The sequence below is a fragment of the Rousettus aegyptiacus genome, unplaced genomic scaffold (assembly GCF_014176215.1).
Source record: "Rousettus aegyptiacus isolate mRouAeg1 unplaced genomic scaffold, mRouAeg1.p scaffold_m13_p_7, whole genome shotgun sequence".
Taxonomy (NCBI): Eukaryota; Metazoa; Chordata; class Mammalia; order Chiroptera; family Pteropodidae; genus Rousettus; species Rousettus aegyptiacus.
In genome coordinates, this window is record NW_023416310.1 from 38,470,463 (window position 1) to 38,490,493 (window position 20,031).

A 20,031-nucleotide genomic window follows, 5' to 3' on the forward strand; every position below is an offset into this window, starting at 1 on the left:
TTTTATAAGGCTTGGCATATATTCTAAAATTAAAATGCTTTCCCTTAATTTGAAAATTTAATTCCCCCCACAGAACTTGGTGGTGATTTTCCCATGTGAAATTATGTATATAGGCCTTTCGAAGTTTTGGTAGAACTTCCAAAACTAATAATTACAACTTTTACATTTTTGTGGTTGGGAGTGGGGAGAATGGTCTAGCAAGAGAAAAAGTAATATTTTTCTCTTATTTTTTTTTTTTTGCATCTTTCCAAAGATTGATCTAGTCTTTGCAAGACTGGCAATACAAACCATATCAGATAATTTAGATCTCAGAGATGACTCGCGACTGAGAAGCCTTGATATAAGGTGTATTCGCAGCCTAAATGGTAAGCTTCTAAACAGAAATCTTAGATACCTGCTTGAAAACAATTTGAATAATAGAGACCTTTTGGCAGTACTATTAATGGACTTTTTTAAGGGATTAGACTCAGTTAAAAATAATGATGTAAATTTCTTTATACAGATAATCTGAATACATTTATAAACATTGGAAAAAAATTTCATTTGAATATTGTTTATATTTGTAGTAGTGGTTCTCAGACTTCTTGATTCAGGACTCTTTTACATGCCAAAAATTTATTGAGGACCCCAAAGATCTTCTGTGTATGTGGGTTGTATCTTTCAGTATTTACCATGTTAGAAATAAAAACAGAAATTTTTAAATATTTATTAACTTTAATTAATTTATTTTAAAATAATAGTAAACCCCTTATAAGTGAATATAAATTTTGTTTGAGAATGGTATTTTTGCATTTTTGCAACTCTTTAATTTTTAACTTAATAGAAGACAGCTAAATTGTCATATCTGCTTTTACAGTCAATTCTTATAGTATTTTGTTTTGATTGAAGCATAGGAAGAGAATCTGCCTTCTTAAGATATGTAATTGGAAAAGGGAGGAGTATTTTAATAGCCTTTTCAGATAATTGTGTATATTGTTTCATACTACACTAAAACTTAACTAGTAACAATTTCTTTTTTCCCCAGCTTTATTGAGTTATAATTATATACTGTAAAATTCATTGTTTTTAGGTGTACAGTTCAGTAGTCTTTAGTATATTGAGAATTGTGCACCGCAGTTCAATTTTAGAACACTTCATCATCCTCAAAAGATCCCTCATAGCCATTTGCATTTATTCCCCATTTTAACCTCTCAGCCCCAGGCAACCACTAATCTACTTTCTGTGTCTATAGATTTGCCTTTTCTGGACATCATATAAATGAGATCATACAGTATGTGGTCTTTTGTATCTGGCTTCTTTCACAAACTTAGTGTAATGTTTGTGACATTCATCCACATTTGTGGCATGTATCAGTAGTTCATTCCTTTTTGTTCCTAACTAAAAGTGACTTTTTTAAAGTTAGAATATATAATCTAAAACCATATCAATTAATTTTTTGTACTCTATTTCATTAAAATCCATTGATCTGTCTTATTCTTTAAATGGCTTCTTTATCCATGCATGATTTCTTACTATCATGCCTTGGTCACTTGGAAAATAGTGGTTTACAAAGTTTTTTGGATCTTTTAAATGTTAACTCACATTTCATTATATAGTATCAAAAATAAATCATATTAATATCATCACCAATGTCATCAGAAAAGTCTTTAAGTGTTGGAAAGATGTCCAAAATTCTGATTTTTACTTAAGCCATTTCCCATTTGCTCCGAGAATACTCACCAGCAGCACTTGTCACTGCAGCATTTATTTCACTATAACTTGTGGACTACAGTCCTAACCTTACTCCCAAAGTTTGCCGTAAAGTATCCTGCTTTTATTATTATTTTGACATCGCTGTAGCAAATCTATGACATTCTATTTATACAATTCTCTTTTTAGTAGTGGTATTTCTATTTACAAAATATGGTAATTCTTGATTGATTAAAAACGTGAAGTCCTAGAAAACAGCATTCCTCCATGTGATATTAAATTAATGCTGGCAGTGAGCTGTGTTTTTTTTCCTAAACAAGAAAAGAGTTAACATTTTATTATTGGCAACAAATTTTGTCATTTGTTTTTCCTGAAGTGAGGGCTCACTTTGTTCTGTTTTTTTTTTTTTTTTTAAGGAAATAGCTGCTAAACATTCAAGTGTGAATAACCATAGTTTGTCAATCATTCTTTCAAGTAAAACTGATATTCCTTGAAAACAAAGTATATTCTTACCTCAAACATGTCCAGACATCTGCACACATTCGTTTCCTGTTTTCTAACTGCATGTGTGGTGGCAAAATAGATATTGTCTACTTAGAACAGTTTGTTGCCACAGCTTTAATTCGCTGCTAAAGTAGCAGTTTTACTCACCACTGCTTTTGCACCATGAGTGCAAATGTTAACACAGTGAAACAGGCAAAAAAAAAAAAAAAAAAAAAAAAGCAAGCAAGAAAGAAAGGCCTTAGTATTATTATAAAAATAGGTTTAACTAAACAGATTCCAAGGGTCCACAGACCACACTTTGAGAACTATTAGTTTGTAGTATCTTTTGTTAAACTGAATCATTGTGTTTTGCTATACTTCCAGGGTACAACAGTAAATCACAGTATTTATTAAAGCGATAACACTTTTATAACTTGGGGACATTTGATTAACAGTAAGTCAGATATGGAAGAAAGCAAGATAGGCAGACCCATTGCTTATTTTAATACTGGATTGCATTACTGGTGCCTTTGAATTCTTTAAGCAAAATTTCTCATATTATTGCTTAATTTCAAATACGTAGAGGAAATAAACCATCACATTTTATCTTTGCTATTTTTAGCATTTGAGAGTTGAGGTTAGAAGGCATTTGAATTAACTGGCTTTTATTGTGTAACAAAAAATAAATGCTTTATCTTTTTTAGGATGCAGAGTTACTGATGAAATTTTACATTTAGTGCCAAATAAAGAAACTTTCAGACTTACCCTAAGAGCAGTCAAATTGTGGGCAAAACGTAAGTATCTGGACTCTTTTATTTTATGTTTGCATTGTAAAATTATACTTTTCAGTTGCTAATGATAGAAGCATACATGGAAAATCCTGAGCCTGTATCTGATACTGGGGGATTAAGGGCCAGTAAGTTTTGGAGAAGCTGCTGCTTTTTCAGGTGCAATGGTTATGTTGCTCTAATGTGTGGCTCTACTTACTCTCCTCTTGGGTAAAAACGTAAAAGCTCCTGACTTTTCATCTTAGATTTCAACCAGGCAGTCAGAATGAGTTAGAACTTGAAGTGTAAAACCCTCACTGGTCTTTGATCTATGGGCAAGATCGTCTTATCTTTATCTCCCCATCACCAACAAAGTTTATAGTAGGTGTTCAGTAAATTTATTAAAGGTAGAGCCTACAGTGATAGTTTTAACTTGTTTTTCTTTTTATATTATAACACTCCTTTAATAAAACCTGGAACTACAGTAGATTATATGTACAGGATATGGTTCATAAAAGGCCCAGTCATGAGCTTGAACAGCACATTTTGTATTATTTGTAACTGCATTTCTGGCATCAGATTTTACATAGTCTAAAACAGGGTTCTCCAATAAACCTTCCTGTGATGATGGAAAATTTTCATATCCTTGCTGTCCAGTACAGGAACCATATGGCTACTGAGCACTTGAAATGTACAACTGAGGAACTGCGTTTTTGAATTATTTAATTTTAATTAAATTTAAAATTAACACCTAAGAGAAAAGATATGTTAACATAAAAACTTGTACACAAATATTCATAGCAACATTATTCATAAGTCAGAAAGTAGAAACAACCAAATGTTCATTAACTGATGAATAAACAAAAAGTGATATATCCATAATGTATGTTATTTGGTAATGAAAAGGAAGTATTGACGCGTTATATTTGAACATTGAAACTCTTAACATTGAATGAAAGAAGCCAGTCATAAAAGACCACAAATTATACAACCCCATTTATGTGAAATGTCCAGAATAGACAAATCTATAGAGACAAAATTGATTAGTGGTCACTTAGGTCTGGGAGGATTAGGGGGAACATAGGGGTGTGACTGTTAAAGGTTTCTTTTTGGGGTGATGAAAATGTTTCCAGATTTGATTCCAGTAATGGTTGTACAACTCCGAATATACTAAAAACAACTGAATTTTATACTTTAAGTGGATGAATCTTATGGTATGTGAATGATACCTCAATAAAGCTATTAAACCATCCCTCTGCCCCATAAAAAAAAATAGCCACATATGACTTGTGGCTACCATATTACACACTGCGAATCTAAAAGGATCTTAAATAGAATTTGTCCTTGGGCTCAGTTATCTTTCATAATCGAGATAAAGTAATTTTCAGTGGGGGGGATATAAACAATTTGTCTTAACTTACAGATTAAATTAAATACGATGTTTTGTTAATTCTTAGATGCATATTTTTTACATTTAACATCTGAAATTTATACTTTTTTTTTTCTCTTGCTTAATGGGACTTAAAATCATGCTATGTTTTCTAATTGAGAGCATCTTGGGTTTGATGAAATATGGTAATGCTTTTTTATAAATTGCTGCAAGAAACAAACCATATGAGAAATGAATATTATCAGTAGTGTATTATACTTTATAGTGAGGTATCTAAATTATGTGAAATAGTAAAGTTAGTCCCCACCTTTACACTTGATTTTAAAATGCCAATGAATATGATTACGAATGAAATACTTATTCTTCCCTAACTTATAGACCCTCCAGATATCTTTCCTCCTTTTCATTTCTCTTTCAACCATAGCTATTGAAAGGTGGGAGACTCCAATGTTATATCAGTAGAGCCCGGTTGGGCAGTCAGAACTGAGATAGCGAACTGAGGTGTCTGTATTGGAGGGCAAAGCAGGAGATAAGGAGAGCAGCTAATAATTTACTAAGAATACTGTAGGCCTAGCATTAAGGTCTGCTCGTTGATTTTAGTATTTCTATAAGGGAAGAGTTCTAAGCAGCAATCTTAGGAGGCAGTATATGTGGTTGAATGACATGGATAGTAGATCCTAACAATAATTAACAAATATATTAATTTTCTAGGACGTGGCATATATTCTAACATGCTAGGATTCCTTGGTGGTGTCTCCTGGGCAATGCTAGTTGCAAGAACTTGCCAGTTATATCCAAATGCAGCAGCTTCTACTTTAGTTCATAAGTTCTTTTTAGTTTTTTCCAAGTGGTAAGTATTCATATGCATACTTTCACTATTTACTAACCTCCACCTATATGTAAATTTGGAAATTTAAGAGCTATGCATAGACATTTTCTATTTGTTGTCCTACATTCCTTTTTTAAATTAAAACTTAAAAATATCAAAATTGGGGCAATGAGGGCACTTTCTTCTAGGGGTAATCTTTAAATGTGCTCCTTAGCTTGAGAGAGGTTGCAACAGATTTAGTTCTGCCAACTACTATCTATATAGAGGTTAAGATCTGCCTCATATGTAAAACGGAAATGATAATCATAGCTACTGCATGGGTTTGTTAGTATTTTAAGTAAATAATAGCTGTTGCTGTTATTAAATTATCAGTTAAATCCATGAAAGCAAATGAGAAAGGAAGGAAAAATTCAGATTTAAATTAGTTACAGTTAATGAGCAAAGCAGTATTTGCCCTTTCAGAGAATACTGCTTTAAAACAGCAGCTTTTTCCTTTGTATACTTCCTTCCCTTTCCCATTTCTTTTTTTTTTTTTTCAATACCAAATAACCAAAACATTTGCTGTATGAAAGTTGGAACAAAGTAATGATTTTAACAGTTCTTGAAGTGAGGTCCTATGTCAGTTAATTTGTTTTATTCTTGTTAGGGAATGGCCAAACCCTGTGCTGCTGAAGCAACCAGAAGAAAGCAATTTGAATTTGCCTGTTTGGGATCCTCGGGTATGTGACTTCTTATAGAATTTTATTAAATCTTTTACGTAAAGGACAATTCTCTAAATTATAGTCTAGTGAAAGATAATTCCTCTATGCCTGCTCATCTTCTTTCTGTGTATAGTCCTATTCCTTCCTGTGCTGTTTTTTTGGTGTAGATATTGTGTATCTCCAATCATGATCCAAATGTTACATCAGTTAAAATTACCCATGTAAAACTAGATGTGGGTATGTCAACCAAAATATCATAATTCATTGTTAAAAACTGTCTTACAAGTAATTAGTTACTATAATAAAATACTGAAGTATATAAAAGATATGTTTTGCAGTGTAATTTAAAGCAGATGCATGATTCGAAGATAACAACTCTCACTCACCTTGCATTTTAATTTGCTTTTAGAGTGAGTGCTCATTTCTCTGAGTAAACCTAAGGAAGTCATCCACTGAGTAGATGCAAAAAGAAGATTGAGAATCATTGTACTATATAATGCTTTTTGAGGCTACGATACTGTATTTCCTTGGTTCTAGAAGACCATTGTTTATAAGATATACTATCAATTTAACAGCTTTTCAGGGGAAAATAAACTTCTTCAGTGTTTCCTTTGACCTTAACAAACAGTCACATTTGACTTCAGAAAAAAACGTAGGTGGGGAGGGGAAATGTACTTCTTAGAATTGAGGAAATGTAGTATTAAATTTATATTTCATATTCTTCAGACTTTTGGGGAAATGAAGTGAGGACAACTGAAATAGGAGAATAGATCTATTATTCTGCTTCTAATTTCACAGGTAAATCCATCAGATAGGTATCATCTCATGCCCATAATCACCCCTGCCTACCCACAACAGAATTCTACGTATAATGTGTCCACATCAACTCGAACAGTAATGGTAGAAGAATTTAAACAAGGTAAACCTGTTGGTCCTATTGCCCTTTACATATTCCCACAAGTGTTTGTTTGACAGCAATTTTATTCTCTATTGCAGTTACGTCTATTATTTCTTAAAATTCTTTCAAATGTGTATTTTTTCAGTAAATGGTTTTCTAAAATACATGATAATATTAAGGCCAGAAATGGAGCCAGCCCAATCTGATTGAAATTGATTTTTGTGTTCTGAAAAAGAACATAGTAAATTTATATTTTTTTACTCAAGAATTTGGTGGGATTAGCGGTTTGGGTGTAGGGTGAAATAGGGGCTGATAATACTATGGTCAGTGTTGAAAATCATTCCCCTCTTTTTAATTAGGTCTTGCAGTCACAGGTGAAATTCTTCAAGGGAAATCAGACTGGTCAAAACTACTTGAGCCACCAAATTTTTTTCAAAAGTACAGGTATTTGAAATTTTGCATTTTGTGTGTGTGTGTGTGTGTGTGTGTTTAAAGAAGGGTAATGTTAAACTTATCCTTAGGATAAGGATAATGTTAAACTTATTAAACTTATTATAATAGGTGACAATTGTCACTTATATTTCAAGTGAGGTGGAGAATAGGTTAGCAGAATCCTAAGTGCTGAGAGTTTCTATATTCTAGTAGTACCTAACTCCCTGTTAGTGGTTTTTGTTTTTTGCTTTTAGTGAATTGTTTTTAATTGTAGGGTCTGCAATTAATTTTGTGAAAATCAGAGCATGTTTTAATTATCATAAACTGTGTGCCTGTATTAGCTTTTTTGTTCATTGAGAGGGAGAAAGAAAAAGCAGTGATGAAAAAGCAGACACTAACAATGTTTCTGGCTTTTTTTATCTGATTATTGCTGAAAATTCTTCATAGACATTATATAGTATTGACTGCCAGTGCATCAACAGAAGAAAACCATCTAGAGTGGTAAGATTTATATTTCAAGTTCTCTACCTACTGTGACATGATAACATGTTTATATGCTGCTTTACCATTTATAAAACACTTTCTCCATTTTCTTATTAAGTCTTATAAGTAACTGTTGCACATAACTATGGAGCATCAGTGTTTTAGAAATGCCATCATATTAATGGTTTCAGAATCAGAATTCACACAAGATAAGGATATATGTACAAGATCTTTGCCTTTTGTCATTTCTTAGAGTCAGTTTAAATTATTCTGATACCTTGCCTCTTACTGAGTTTTCCATCCTCACCATCATGTTTTCCCCATCATACTAGAAAAGACATTTTATCCATTCTTTTAGGGATGGTGACACGAAAGGTTTTAAAATTTTAAGCTTTTGCCAACAGAGAGGAGAACTTTTGATCAAGTAGTGGTGCATTCTTTCTAGTGCATCTAAATTTATTTCTTCTGCTTCTAGTGTACTGACATCCCTAACTCTATCAGCCAGAAGCTGTTAGGCCACCAGAGATGGTTGTGCTTTCTTCAGGTCTGACTTCTGGAAAAGGAAAACAGAAAAACCCTGTCTTATTTTTGCTTCAAGAATTTAATGCTTACATCATTGATAATTAAAGGGACCCTGAAAGAAACCTTTCACTGAAACAATATTTCATCTATCTAGATCAGGGGTCAGGAAACTATGGTCTGGGCCAAATACAGTCTTCTGCCTGTTTTTATAAGTTTTATTTGAACACAGCCACACTCACTGATTTATGTTTTGTCTACAGCTGTTTTCCTACTACAAGGCAGAATTGAACAGTTGCAACAGAAATGGTGTGGTTTACAAAGCCTAAAATATTTATTATTTTGCCCTTTACAGAGTCAGTCGCCCAACCTCTCATTTAGACAACACTGAAGAGTAACTCAGTGTTTGTATATCTGCTGTTGAAGCAAGCAGTTATAATGTGTATGCTTTTTGAAGTGTTTAAAAATGTAAACATGTTCTTTTAGTTATTCTTTTTAATAAAATCATTAAGTTATGATAACTGACAGTTGAAAAGTTGCAGAAATCTGATGAAACTTTCTATATTTTAGTAGCATCTCATTAGAGTTTAGTGAATTACTTCTTAAATGCCATAGCTAATATCAATTTTGTGAAAAACAGCATATTTTATGAATTAAGTGCCAAATATTGGCTTTTGGATCATATTATTTAAGCATATCTTAGCCTTAAGGTTTAGACAAAATTTGAAAGTGCAAAAATATTTTTATTTTGAAAATGCAAAAAGATTTTGAACCAGATTAACCTACAGTTTTTGTTCATGCTCAATCATGAACAAACAGGCAGAGAATTTTAGATCAGGAATGCATTAAATAGATCAGTTCTTTTTTAAAAAGATGGGGAAAACAGAAATTCACTAACTTGTCATTTACTTGAATGGTATTTTAAAGAGTCACTAATACATTCAGACTGAACTTTTAAATGAACATGTAAAGTATCATACCTGATACACTGGTTTACTTGGATGTAGCTTCCAAATTTAATATGGAAAAATCTTGTCCATTGTTTTATTTTAGGGTTGGATTAGTAGAATCTAAAATCCGTGTACTTGTTGGAAACTTGGAACGGAATGAATTTATTACACTTGCTCATGTAAATCCCCAGTCATTTCCAGGAAATAAAGAACATCATAAAGAGTAAGTTAATTATTTTTTGATATATTTTTTAAATAATTTTATTTGACATGCATTTTAAGATCATGTGTGAGACTATCATTTAACAGACATTGATGAGGGATGGTACATTATGTATTTGACCTTGAGTAGTCATGCATTAAAACTAAGTACATGTTTTGTTGGTAGCCCAGAGACCCCAGGAAAAACTCAAATCACAATATTTGGAGCACCTTTAAACATATATTTAGTAAGTCATTTTCAAAGCCATTTAATCCTCTTTATAACAACACAGTATAACTTACCAGTGTTCTCGGTGTCAGTTTTAAGAATTTGGCAAAACACTGAAATTTTTATTTATGTTTTCATAGAGACCAAGTCTTAATAACTAAATAGCATCTGTAAAATTATAAAAAATTAATAGAAATTCTTAAATTTTATTTTATAGCAACAATTATGTATCAATGTGGTTCCTTGGGATAATTTTTCGAAGAGTAGAAAATGCAGAAAGTGTTAACATAGACTTGACATATGATATACAGTCGTTTACTGATACAGGTAAGACTTTGTCATCATAGAGCTATGGTTGTCACCCTTGGTTGTAATGCAGTTACCAGGTTCTACAATTGGTTAAATGAATACAGTACATCCATATTATGAAAATCTATGCCGTTATTAAATAAACAGAGGCATGATGAAACAATTTGCATGACATGAAGTAGGGGGGAAAATTGTAGAACAGTGTGTATAGTGTGTTACCATTTATATAAATAAGAAAACATATGCATATTTGCTTATAAACAGAATATTTCTGGAAGGATATATAGTTTTTAAAGAAACTGGCAGAACTGGTTGCTTCAAAGTCAAGGAACCAGGTGTGTCTAGGAGCCAGAGGTTAGGAGACTTTACTGAATACTCTTGAACTCTTTAAATTTTATACCATGTAAATGTGTTATCTGTTCTAAAACTAAAGGAATACTGAAGAAACCCTACAGGTGATTCTTAGTGTGCACACCCAGGGTTTGTAATCACAGTCATAAAGATGATTTGATTTTTGTTTTTTGCATGAAATAAATATCAGTCAACACACTAAATTCTTTTGAACTAGCCCTCACATTTCTTATGACAGTGCAGATTCCTTTGCATCACCTTAGAACTACTGAATCACACTCTAGGAGTGGAGCCAGAGAATCTGCAAATTGAACAAGTACTCCCGGCAATTCTTTTATAAGCACTCTGAAATGAAAACATAAATTTTTCCATTCTAATTTGCGCTCATTTTTCAAAAAGGAAGAGGTTGGGATACTGTTTATTATGTATTTATAAAATATTCTCCAGATAGATACTGAGGCCTCAAGAGATTAAATAATTTACCACATTTCACAGTACTCACTGTGCAATAGAAGCTTCCCATTCTGTCTTCAATAAGCTTATAATCTAATTGAGTATTCATAGTTAACATACATTAATTAAATATTAAATCAGTAAATAAAACTGATTTTCTAGTAAGATATGAAGCACTGGGATGTGAATCTAGGGCTGCGTATATTCTGATCCCGGCACAGGTGTTTAAGGCTGTTGAGCCTCGTTTCCCCACCTGTGCAATAAGGATGGTTTACGACATCTGACATTCTATGATTGGTATAGTAAAGGCAGCTTCATGGAGAGGGAGAACTTGAATCTTGGGTATTTGGTGTAAGGATTAACTTAAACTTGGGCAAGTAATTATGAGAAGAGACTGCCTTTTGGGAAAAATAGTAGAAAACAAGATTTGGAATAAAACCTTTTGCATTCATTTATTTTGTCTATGATGTGATTATGGGAAACTCTTAGAAGTTGGACATAGAAAACTAGTTGGTACTTGAATAGGATTGTGACCTGGTGAAGATGTTTTAGAAGTATTTGACCTGTAAGAAGGGTGTATGATTGTGTTTGTTTGGCGATGGGGAGTATGCATTTCAGAAAAGAAAATGGAACCCCTGGTTCAGAAAGATGTTTCCATTTAACATATTGACATCGTTACAGTGTACAGACAGGCAAACAATATAAACATGCTAAAGGAGGGAATGAAAATTGAAGCAACTCATGTTAAAAAAAAACAACTTCATCATTATCTTCCAGCAGAGATTCTTCAAAAGAAGAAAAAGGTGAGTTTGTAATCTTACTCTCTAATATGGTTCCTGGAAACATTTGCATTCTTACAGCTGCCAAACCTATTGAGAAGAGGGGTGGTACAGACAATTCAATCTAGGACCAAAATATCACCGTCATGAATCACAAAATAAGTTGTTTAATATGTAGTTTAGAAATTGAAACAGTCATTATTCTCGTTTGCTTTTTGAAATCCTAAAAGGTTTCCCTTCTTTCAGCAAAGTCTTTCCGATGTCAATCGAAGTTCAAGTGGACCTCAGTCCAAAAGATCATCTCTGGATGGCAGTTGTTTGGATAGCTCCAGAGACACTGATAATGGAACGCCTTTTAATTCCCCAGGGTCTACAAACAAACCTTCCAAGCCCGATGTTCTTCCTTCAGGAGAAACGGAAAGGTCTGTATTTCAAAATTGTCCTATCAGTCTTCATTTTATTTGAGAATAACATAAACTTTTCTATATTTTTGCTAAATCCCTTTTTTTAATTGTTAAATGATATTTTATCAGTAGATAGTTTGTGCAGAAATAGTGGACAATTCGTGGTATTCCTGTGGGGCCTGGCTTAAGGTTTATTATGAATGTGTGGGAATAGAGTAGTTCACGGCATAGACATTTTCTGTTTGATATTTTTTTCTCTTAATTCTCACTGGGTCCTCTGCCTTTTTCTCCCCTTTTCTTTCAATGAAATTTTGAAGTAGGAATACTTGAAATAATCCTAAATGTTAAAATAAGTTTCTTAAATAATATTTAAATCATTTAATGATGATAATTTAACATTTTTAACAGGAATAATCCTGAGCTTGCTGCTGTAATTGTGGAAAAGCCACTGAGTGTCCTTCCAGCTCAAGGACTATCTATTCCAGTCATTGGTGCAAGTAGGTATCTAAACTTTTGTAAGTAATGGTTCTACTACATATATATTTAATCACTAAAATCTTTTTTCCTTTTCAGAAGTTGACTCTGTGGTAAAAGCTGTATCACCCCCAGCTGTGTGCACCATTCCTACTGTAGTAGGACGAAATGTTATTCCTAGGATCACAACACCCCACAACCCTGCCCAGGGACAACCACATCTAAATGGAATGTCGAATATAACTAAGAATGTTATGTCTAAGAGATCCCATTCCCCATCCATAGATGGGTCTTCAAAGAGATTGAAAGACATAGAAAAGGTAAAGTTATAATTTTAGTGGTGATTCAGTAGTAGATCTTTGATTTTTTAGAAGTTCAAAGAGTACTAAAGACACTCGCAGTTCTCCATAGTTATCTTAGTGTTCTATTAGATTTTTTATCCTAACCTTAAAGGAATAACACTGATTGTTCATCCTAAATTCCGATTACTAATATGTCATTATTGGGAACTAAATATTTATTGTGTTACACTGTTCAGATCCATTGCCTCCAATAGGGGGTGGTAAAACTATTCGTTGTAAACTGAATTGAAAGATCATTCAAACTGTAGAAATTAAGTGTGGCAGTTGAATTCAATCTAATTTAAATTCTCTTCTGTAGTCAACCTATGTTTATAGGTAGTTTTGATACTAGCCTAATCACTAGTTTCTCAGTTTATATCGGTTTTGTATGTTTTTTATAGGTAATAATAGCAATCATTTTAATGTTTATATTTTAGTTTATTCGACTTGAATCAAAGTTTAAGGAATCGCGTGCTGCTGAAAACAGAAAAAGAAAATCAGTGGTAAATATATTAATAGTGTGCTTCAAAATACTTTTAGAGTCATGTATTGGAAAAAGTACTGTATTTGAAAGTGGATCAGATTAGATCTGTCTGACAAGTTTTGGTATGTCATATTTCATGTAGAAATAAGCATTTGCATGTAGGAAAGAAAGGTTTCACTTGTATATAATTCTTCTATTTTTAGGATGCCATTGGAGGAGAATGTATGCCTATTCCAACTATTGATACATCACGCAAAAAGGTAACAGTCTTATTTATAGGTAATATATATAGGTTAAAATTTGTAGTTAATGTAAAAGAGCCTAGCACTGGGTGAAGGACAAGGGTGATAAGATTTTGTCACTATCCTCAAAGATCAGCAAAGTATGTGATCCTAAATATATGTACCTCAGTAAAGATGGAGGAGTCTTTTAAGACTTCACAATTTATTCAGATTATGTTCAGCCTTTGTTTTTTTATTTAAGAAGCAGCGTAGTGCTCAGCACAGTAATTTCTTACCAACACTTGATAGTATATCTTTTCGTTGTGCACCACTGCTTACTGTCAAACTTTAGGTTTGATAGTTAGGAACCATACTTATTAATGTTTTGAAGGAACCAAATTACCAGTGTATATGCTAAGTACCTTTAAAACATGAGCTAGACAGCCCCTAAAGTTCAATTTAAAAATTTAATTTTCAAAGAATTACCATTGAAACTAATAATATGGTGTTAAGCATGGTAAGATGATAAGCAAGTACTCAAAATTCAGCCTTGTGTAAATCAAAGAAAACCCTTCTCTGAGAGCTTATGCTGAACAATGTACAAAATGGCTTTTTACTCCCAATTAAAGAAAAAAGTGCTTCTCATCACAGTCAACTGTCACCCTGCTAGATTCCCCAGTATGTGTTAGCCATTCTAAAGCAAAGTAGAAAGTGTCCTCATACTTTCTATTAGTTGTAGAATTTGTAAAATTCCTTTTAACATAAGAGAGTAATTATATGTGATAAGAAAAACCTTTGAAATGGATATTAAAGTATGAAAGCATGAAATAACCTAGGTTTTGCTTTAAAATATTTCAAGTATAAAGGGTAAGGGCATAAACCAAATGTGGCAAAATGTTAATGTCTGAGTCTTGGTTGTAGCATCTAAGTCTTCATTGTCCTATTCTCTATTTTTATACATGTCTGAAATTTTAGATGTGGATATTGTATAGATAATTGTTTAGCCAAGGTAACATGAGAGAATTAACTCTTGCAGTCATCTCATGACTAGAAGCTAATATAGTGTTTCCATCATACAACTCTGCTTGAGGCTTCTGTCTTTGTCAATTTCTTAGACTCTGCCTTCATTATATAATATTTACTATCCTCAAAAGCCTTCATATAGATGTCTCTGAATTTCACTTCACCGATGTTACCTAGCCTGACTACAAAGTCAGTTTTCCTGAAAACTTAAGTATCTCTAGTGTTCTTCTTGAATTTATTATAGAAACTAATTGAAGGATGTAACTATATATCAAATTGTCCTCTATAACACTCATTTTCCCCGCTAAGAGTTTCTTGTTAGTGACCAGGCTCTCCCTCTTTCTCTTTAATATTGCCTGACTTTGAGGAAGACTATCTTTATGCTTTTCTCAGTCCAGAACTGGCAACTGATTTAACAAAGTCCTCTTTCCTATACATACACTCACACTTTTACCCTTATTACTCTGTTTTTCACCTAAATTAAAAAAAAAAAAAAGTTCCCAAACAAGAAGTGCCTATGAACATTGAGAGAAAATATTCAACACAAACTTGAAGTATGTAGGAGCATCAAGGATTTGGAGAAAAACTCAATTTTATGACTCGCGTACTAGTTGAGCCTTATTTACTTTTCCTTCTTTGTTTCTATTTTTTTCTAATAGAGACTACCCAGTAAAGAACTACCAGATGCATCATCCCCAGTTCCAGCAAATAACATCCGTGTCATCAAAAATTCCATTCGACTGACCCTTAATCGGTAAAAGCAGTGCCTCCTTACTTAAGTGAATATGCAATCATTTAGTGACACAGATACAGCCACTTTTTTAAAAATAGAAGTGGCTGTCATACATAAAATAAGGTGAAAGTTACAGTCATTGGCTTAACAACCTTGAAGTGGTTTTTGAACTCTCACACTTTGACCTGCAGATGCTGTAGCATTCTCTCATTGATTGCTACATACACTTCTCTGAGGATTACCTGCTATCAAATTGTCATCTATAATATTATGGCTTTGTGTTGGAGGTTTCACTGCCTTAACTTTTGATTCTTGTTTCTCTGTTATGGGAACCGGTTCTTGGTTCTTTGAACACTGATAAAACAAGTCCTGAACTTTTTTTTTTTTTTTTTGTCTTATGTTGTAATCATTGTACAGAACTGAAAAAGTTGAAAACAAAACAACAAAAAAATCATCTTGTAATTTTCCAAATGTTAACACATTTACTTTAGCTTTGAAGCCACTTTGTGAAACCAGAGATAAATGAATGTGAGGTATCTTTTCTGATTTCCTCATTTGTGTAGATGTACTTATTGTCTGTTCTGTTGACTTAAATTATTTTTTTCCAGATTGGTACATGGAATATTTTAATTTTTTTTGTGCCTTTCTGTCCAATGTTGCATAGTTACCAGGGAGGATTAGTCCAGTGATTACATAAGAGTTGGGCACCATAAATTCCCTATATTTTGCCTCCCATGGAGGCCTTCAAAATGCATCTTTATTAAGAATCAGAATATAACCAGGATACTGAAAGTCAGTATATGAATGGTGAAATTGTTACATATCCTATCTCATGCCATTCTTGTTAGTTGATTGATATTTTTTACTGAAGAGCAACTCATTCTAGCATCAACAATAAGATACCTTTTAAGTATGGCAAACTTGTATTTTTGAGGTGTAAAATTAAATTGGCATGACAATTCCTGACCATTACCTACCCTACAACTTCAGAATTTTCTTTACAAACTAGGCATGCAGAAATAAGCAGTGGGTTTTATTAAAACAAAGGCATTTTTGAATGACATTGTTACCAACCATTAATTGGCTCAGGACCTTTGTAATTTTTATTTAACTATGAGTTGTCTTTTTTTACACTGCTTTTTTCAATGCATTTCTTAATATTTTTTAAGTTTCATGAATGCATGCTCAGTTTATTAAAATCCATAACCATGTAATTCTTGTAATATGTTGATCCAGTGTTTTGTAAATGAAGTCGTATGTATTTTCAGAGTATTTTTGTATGTACTGTAAGATACCATCTTTTCAAAGAGAAAACTTTAAAACCTTTACTGTCTCTCTTTAGTCTAATTTTTTAAAATATTGATTATGCTTGAATTATTCTTAAAATGAAAATGTATAGACTAAACAGCTAGAGATGCTGGTATAACCTTCTTTCAGCTTTCACTCAGCATTTATTAGGTCCATTAGGAAAAATACAAAATGGCATATCTGAATAGTACAGAGAAAACACTTGGTTGTGTGTTTTATAGGACTCATGGAACCACCTTTTAGCCAGTGGGGTAATAGCAGTCTATTTTCTCTTCTGAGCTCTGTACCATTGATTTGAAATACTTGAGTTTTGATTGTCAGGGAGCAGTATCCTTCTCCTCCCACTCCTGTTCTATGACCCCCAGGTCTCTGAAATGAAAAGGCTAGTGTCTAACTTGTACAAAGGAAAACTACTTAGAAGAAGAGCAAGGAAAAGGTACAAAGGAAAACTACTTAGAAGAAGAGCAAGGAAAAGGTAATGTTTGTTCCATTATTCACTTTTTACATAGCAGAAGACAAGAATGAAATCCCCCCAAGTTGTAGCTTTCTTGGCAAAGCTGTTCTCTTAGCTAACCCTTTTTCTTTATTCAGATATTTTGAAATTTGTTCTACAAATATTCTATTTGAGCAAAGGAGAATGATTATGAAAGGACTGAATAACTGTCATCTAACTTCAGACTTCGACAATTTCTTTAGTAAGGGATTTTATTAAATTTCATATGTATGATGCGTTTACATTTCTGTATTTGATATCTAGGTATTATCCCCTTCTATTATCAGTCTTCAAAGTCTGTTTCCCCTATTATGTAAACAATCTTTGGGGTGACCAGAGGAGTTTTTCTTTAATAAGAAAACAACAAGCCTGACCTTTGTCCTATAGTATAGTCATTTCTCTTGTTTTAAGGGTCCATTCAGCATGGGGTTAAGACAGCCAATGGTTCATGTTAGACTTCTCAGAGATAGATAGCATTTTTCAACCTATTTGGTAACGTATTAAGATGGTGGGTTTGGTCAGAAATGAAGTGTTTTCTATCCTGAACAGTAGTTAAAATGCTCAGTACATTCTGTTAACCATTGTAGGAGCTCCCCACTGTGCTGGTTCCAAGTAAGTAAAAGGGAAAGTATGGTCTGGGGTTGCATGTATGTTCAGAGCACTAAGTAGAGACATTTGATTTTAGGTGTGAAAACTGTACCTAGAAATATATTTTTATAAAGTCAGATAACCTATTCTTCATTGTGTAGATACATATTCATTTTCACAAGGGAATTAAATTTTAATCTGCTCACTTTTCAGTGAGTGGCTCTGAAAAATAGTATGTTATCAAAAGAAAACAATTATCTGCTAATTTAACCTTATGAACAATTAGAAAGACAGGGTACATGGCTTAAAACCTTGTAAAATTGGGGCAGGAGAATGAATTTTAAGAGACTATATTGGTGCTAACAATAAGAACGTCGTCTTAAGGCAGTGATTTAGTAACATTATTAAAATGTTTACCATAGTGGCAATGAAGTGAAGATGGGCAATGTTGAAATGGGCTAAACTTATTTTCCACTGTTCTACAGCTTTGAAATCTGAATTCCTAACTTTGGGTATCATGGACCCTAGGGAATCCTTTGCAAATATATATAAGTACTGATTAATAAACATTTTACTGGGGTGATTTCATAGCTTTCATCACCTTCTCAAAATGGTCTATTACCCTAGAAAAAGGAGGGGTCCAGAATTGAATAATCCCAGATATTTGGGCATAAGATTTTTCTGTGGTATATTTCTGAAAATTAACTGTGCCTCTTAATTAGTAAAGTGGGCTGATGGAGGATGCTGGAGCACCAAATTTCTAAGTTTCTTTATGTATTTCAGATGAAACTTCATCAGTATTTAGAAAAACGCTTACCATTGGATTTATAAATGTCCTCATGTTTAGATTCGTCAACAGAGTCAAACTTCAGTTTAACACATTTCAACCTAAGATTAGAATAGCTCAGAATGCCCATTAGCAATGGTAAAAAGTAGAATTAATCATTAAACATCTTAATGCTTTGTTTTCAGCAGCATTAAAGTTCTCTTGTTCCTCCATGTTCAGACCAGAACAGACTGAACAGACCAATAAATAGAACTTTAGTTTAAAAAATATTTTTTATAAATAAAACTGTATGTGTGTTTCAATGAGTAACTACCTATTAAATCTTCTGAAGCTTAGAATTTAGGTCATGATGATAGTGATAAGTAGTGCAAATGATGGAAGAAAATCAGTCTCAATAATGGTAACTATGGATTTTTGAAAAGAATTATACAAGGTCAGATCCTTCCCAAATTCCCTATTTTTTCTGAAATAATTTTTGATATTTTATATTTGAAGTTAGTTGAACAGAAGATTATCATCAGACTTAGTATAATTTTAAGCTGTTGCTACATTTTAGTAAAGACCCACGTAATTACCTTATAAAGTACTTAGGATATCTATGAGGTAAATGGTGCTATATCACTCCACAGTGTTATGTAAAATGAATACAGCTGCTTTTCCTTTCTAGGTAGCTGTTTGTATAGTTCATATTAATTTTTCCTGCCCTTTATTTGCATTGTCTTATTTCTTAGTTGTACACATGAGCCTCATTATTTGTCTGGAATAAGTAATCAAATAAAATTGCTTTGATAAATAGATGTTGGTGACTGATATTATTCTGGAGTCATATCTTATTGTTCAGATTGACAGCCAGGTTGGTCATTTACCATTCAGACTGTTTTTTTGGCAGATAGCAGTATCCACTACCTGCTTAATATGAACATAAAACTTATACTCAATTTACCTCATAAGAATCGCTTACTAAACATTTATTAACAAGCAGTAGTACAATAGCATCTGCCTCAAGTATTGAGTGCAAAATTCTGTCACCTACATAGTCAGCATCAGGTGACCAGAGTTGTCTTCTAATACTAGGCTGGACAGAGGTACATTCAGCAATCATGCTTTTGGTACTGCCTACACAAGTACAAGTTACAGAGCTTGTTACATTCTTGAATTGGAACAGTGACTTGTTTTTAGCCAGTCTACTAGTATCTTGAATACTAGTACTGAGATCACAAATAAGAACTTGTGTCTACATTAAGATTATTAGCAAGCCACTCATGGCACCAATGGAAACACATTTGACATTTATTAAGCTAATTAGCAAAGCTGCCTATATTGATCTATGGATAACAGAAGAGCCCTTGTACTCACTTGTGGAGCATGCTCTTCCTGATTGGATTGCCAGCAGACCATCCCTGGGTGTGACTTTGTGATTAAGGCAACTCACTGCTCCTAGGATATAACACAATTTTCACACTATGCTGAAATGTTTTAAAGTAAATTTAACATCATAACAGGTTCTTTGTGGATCCAAATGCATTAAAGTATTAAGTGTAAAATAGAATTTGTTGCCTTTATAGCACATGTTCTGAAACTATCTTTCAAATAATCCAGCCAAACTTTTACTTAGATTAGTCCTCAAAAAAACATACTTCTAAACCCTTCCTTTACAATCTGATTATTAACATTTGGGGCCTAATGGCTGCATAAAGCCTTCTGTGATAACT

The 20,031-nt window shown here is 32.9% G+C and overlaps 1 protein-coding gene across 4 annotated transcripts in view; it reads left to right on the top strand.

Annotated features, from left to right (window-relative positions):
• PAPOLG (poly(A) polymerase gamma) overlaps positions 1–19,114 on the top strand; it is a 30,516-nt gene extending 11,402 nt beyond the window's left edge. The window contains exons 7-23 of one of the 4 annotated variants that reach the window (XM_016129631.2): positions 254–365; positions 2,877–2,966; positions 5,041–5,179; positions 5,805–5,877; positions 6,658–6,778; positions 7,117–7,201; positions 7,637–7,690; positions 9,245–9,364; positions 9,789–9,898; positions 11,366–11,487; positions 11,710–11,885; positions 12,276–12,364; positions 12,441–12,661; positions 13,120–13,185; positions 13,370–13,426; positions 15,070–15,164; positions 16,817–19,114. In XM_016129631.2, coding sequence (XP_015985117.1) covers positions 254–365; positions 2,877–2,966; positions 5,041–5,179; positions 5,805–5,877; positions 6,658–6,778; positions 7,117–7,201; positions 7,637–7,690; positions 9,245–9,364; positions 9,789–9,898; positions 11,366–11,487; positions 11,710–11,885; positions 12,276–12,364; positions 12,441–12,661; positions 13,120–13,185; positions 13,370–13,426; positions 15,070–15,164; positions 16,817–16,829 — 1,743 coding nt within the window. In that variant the 3' untranslated portion in view covers positions 16,830–19,114. Of the gene's footprint in view, positions 1–253; positions 366–2,876; positions 2,967–5,040; positions 5,180–5,804; positions 5,878–6,657; positions 6,779–7,116; positions 7,202–7,636; positions 7,691–9,244; positions 9,365–9,529; positions 9,591–9,788; positions 9,899–11,365; positions 11,488–11,709; positions 11,886–12,275; positions 12,365–12,440; positions 12,662–13,119; positions 13,186–13,369; positions 13,427–15,069; positions 15,165–16,816 lie in introns of those variants that run through there. The other 3 variants (XM_016129632.2, XM_036224152.1, XM_016129633.2) reach the window with 3 other exon arrangements.
• Positions 19,115–20,031: the final 917 nt, after the last annotated feature.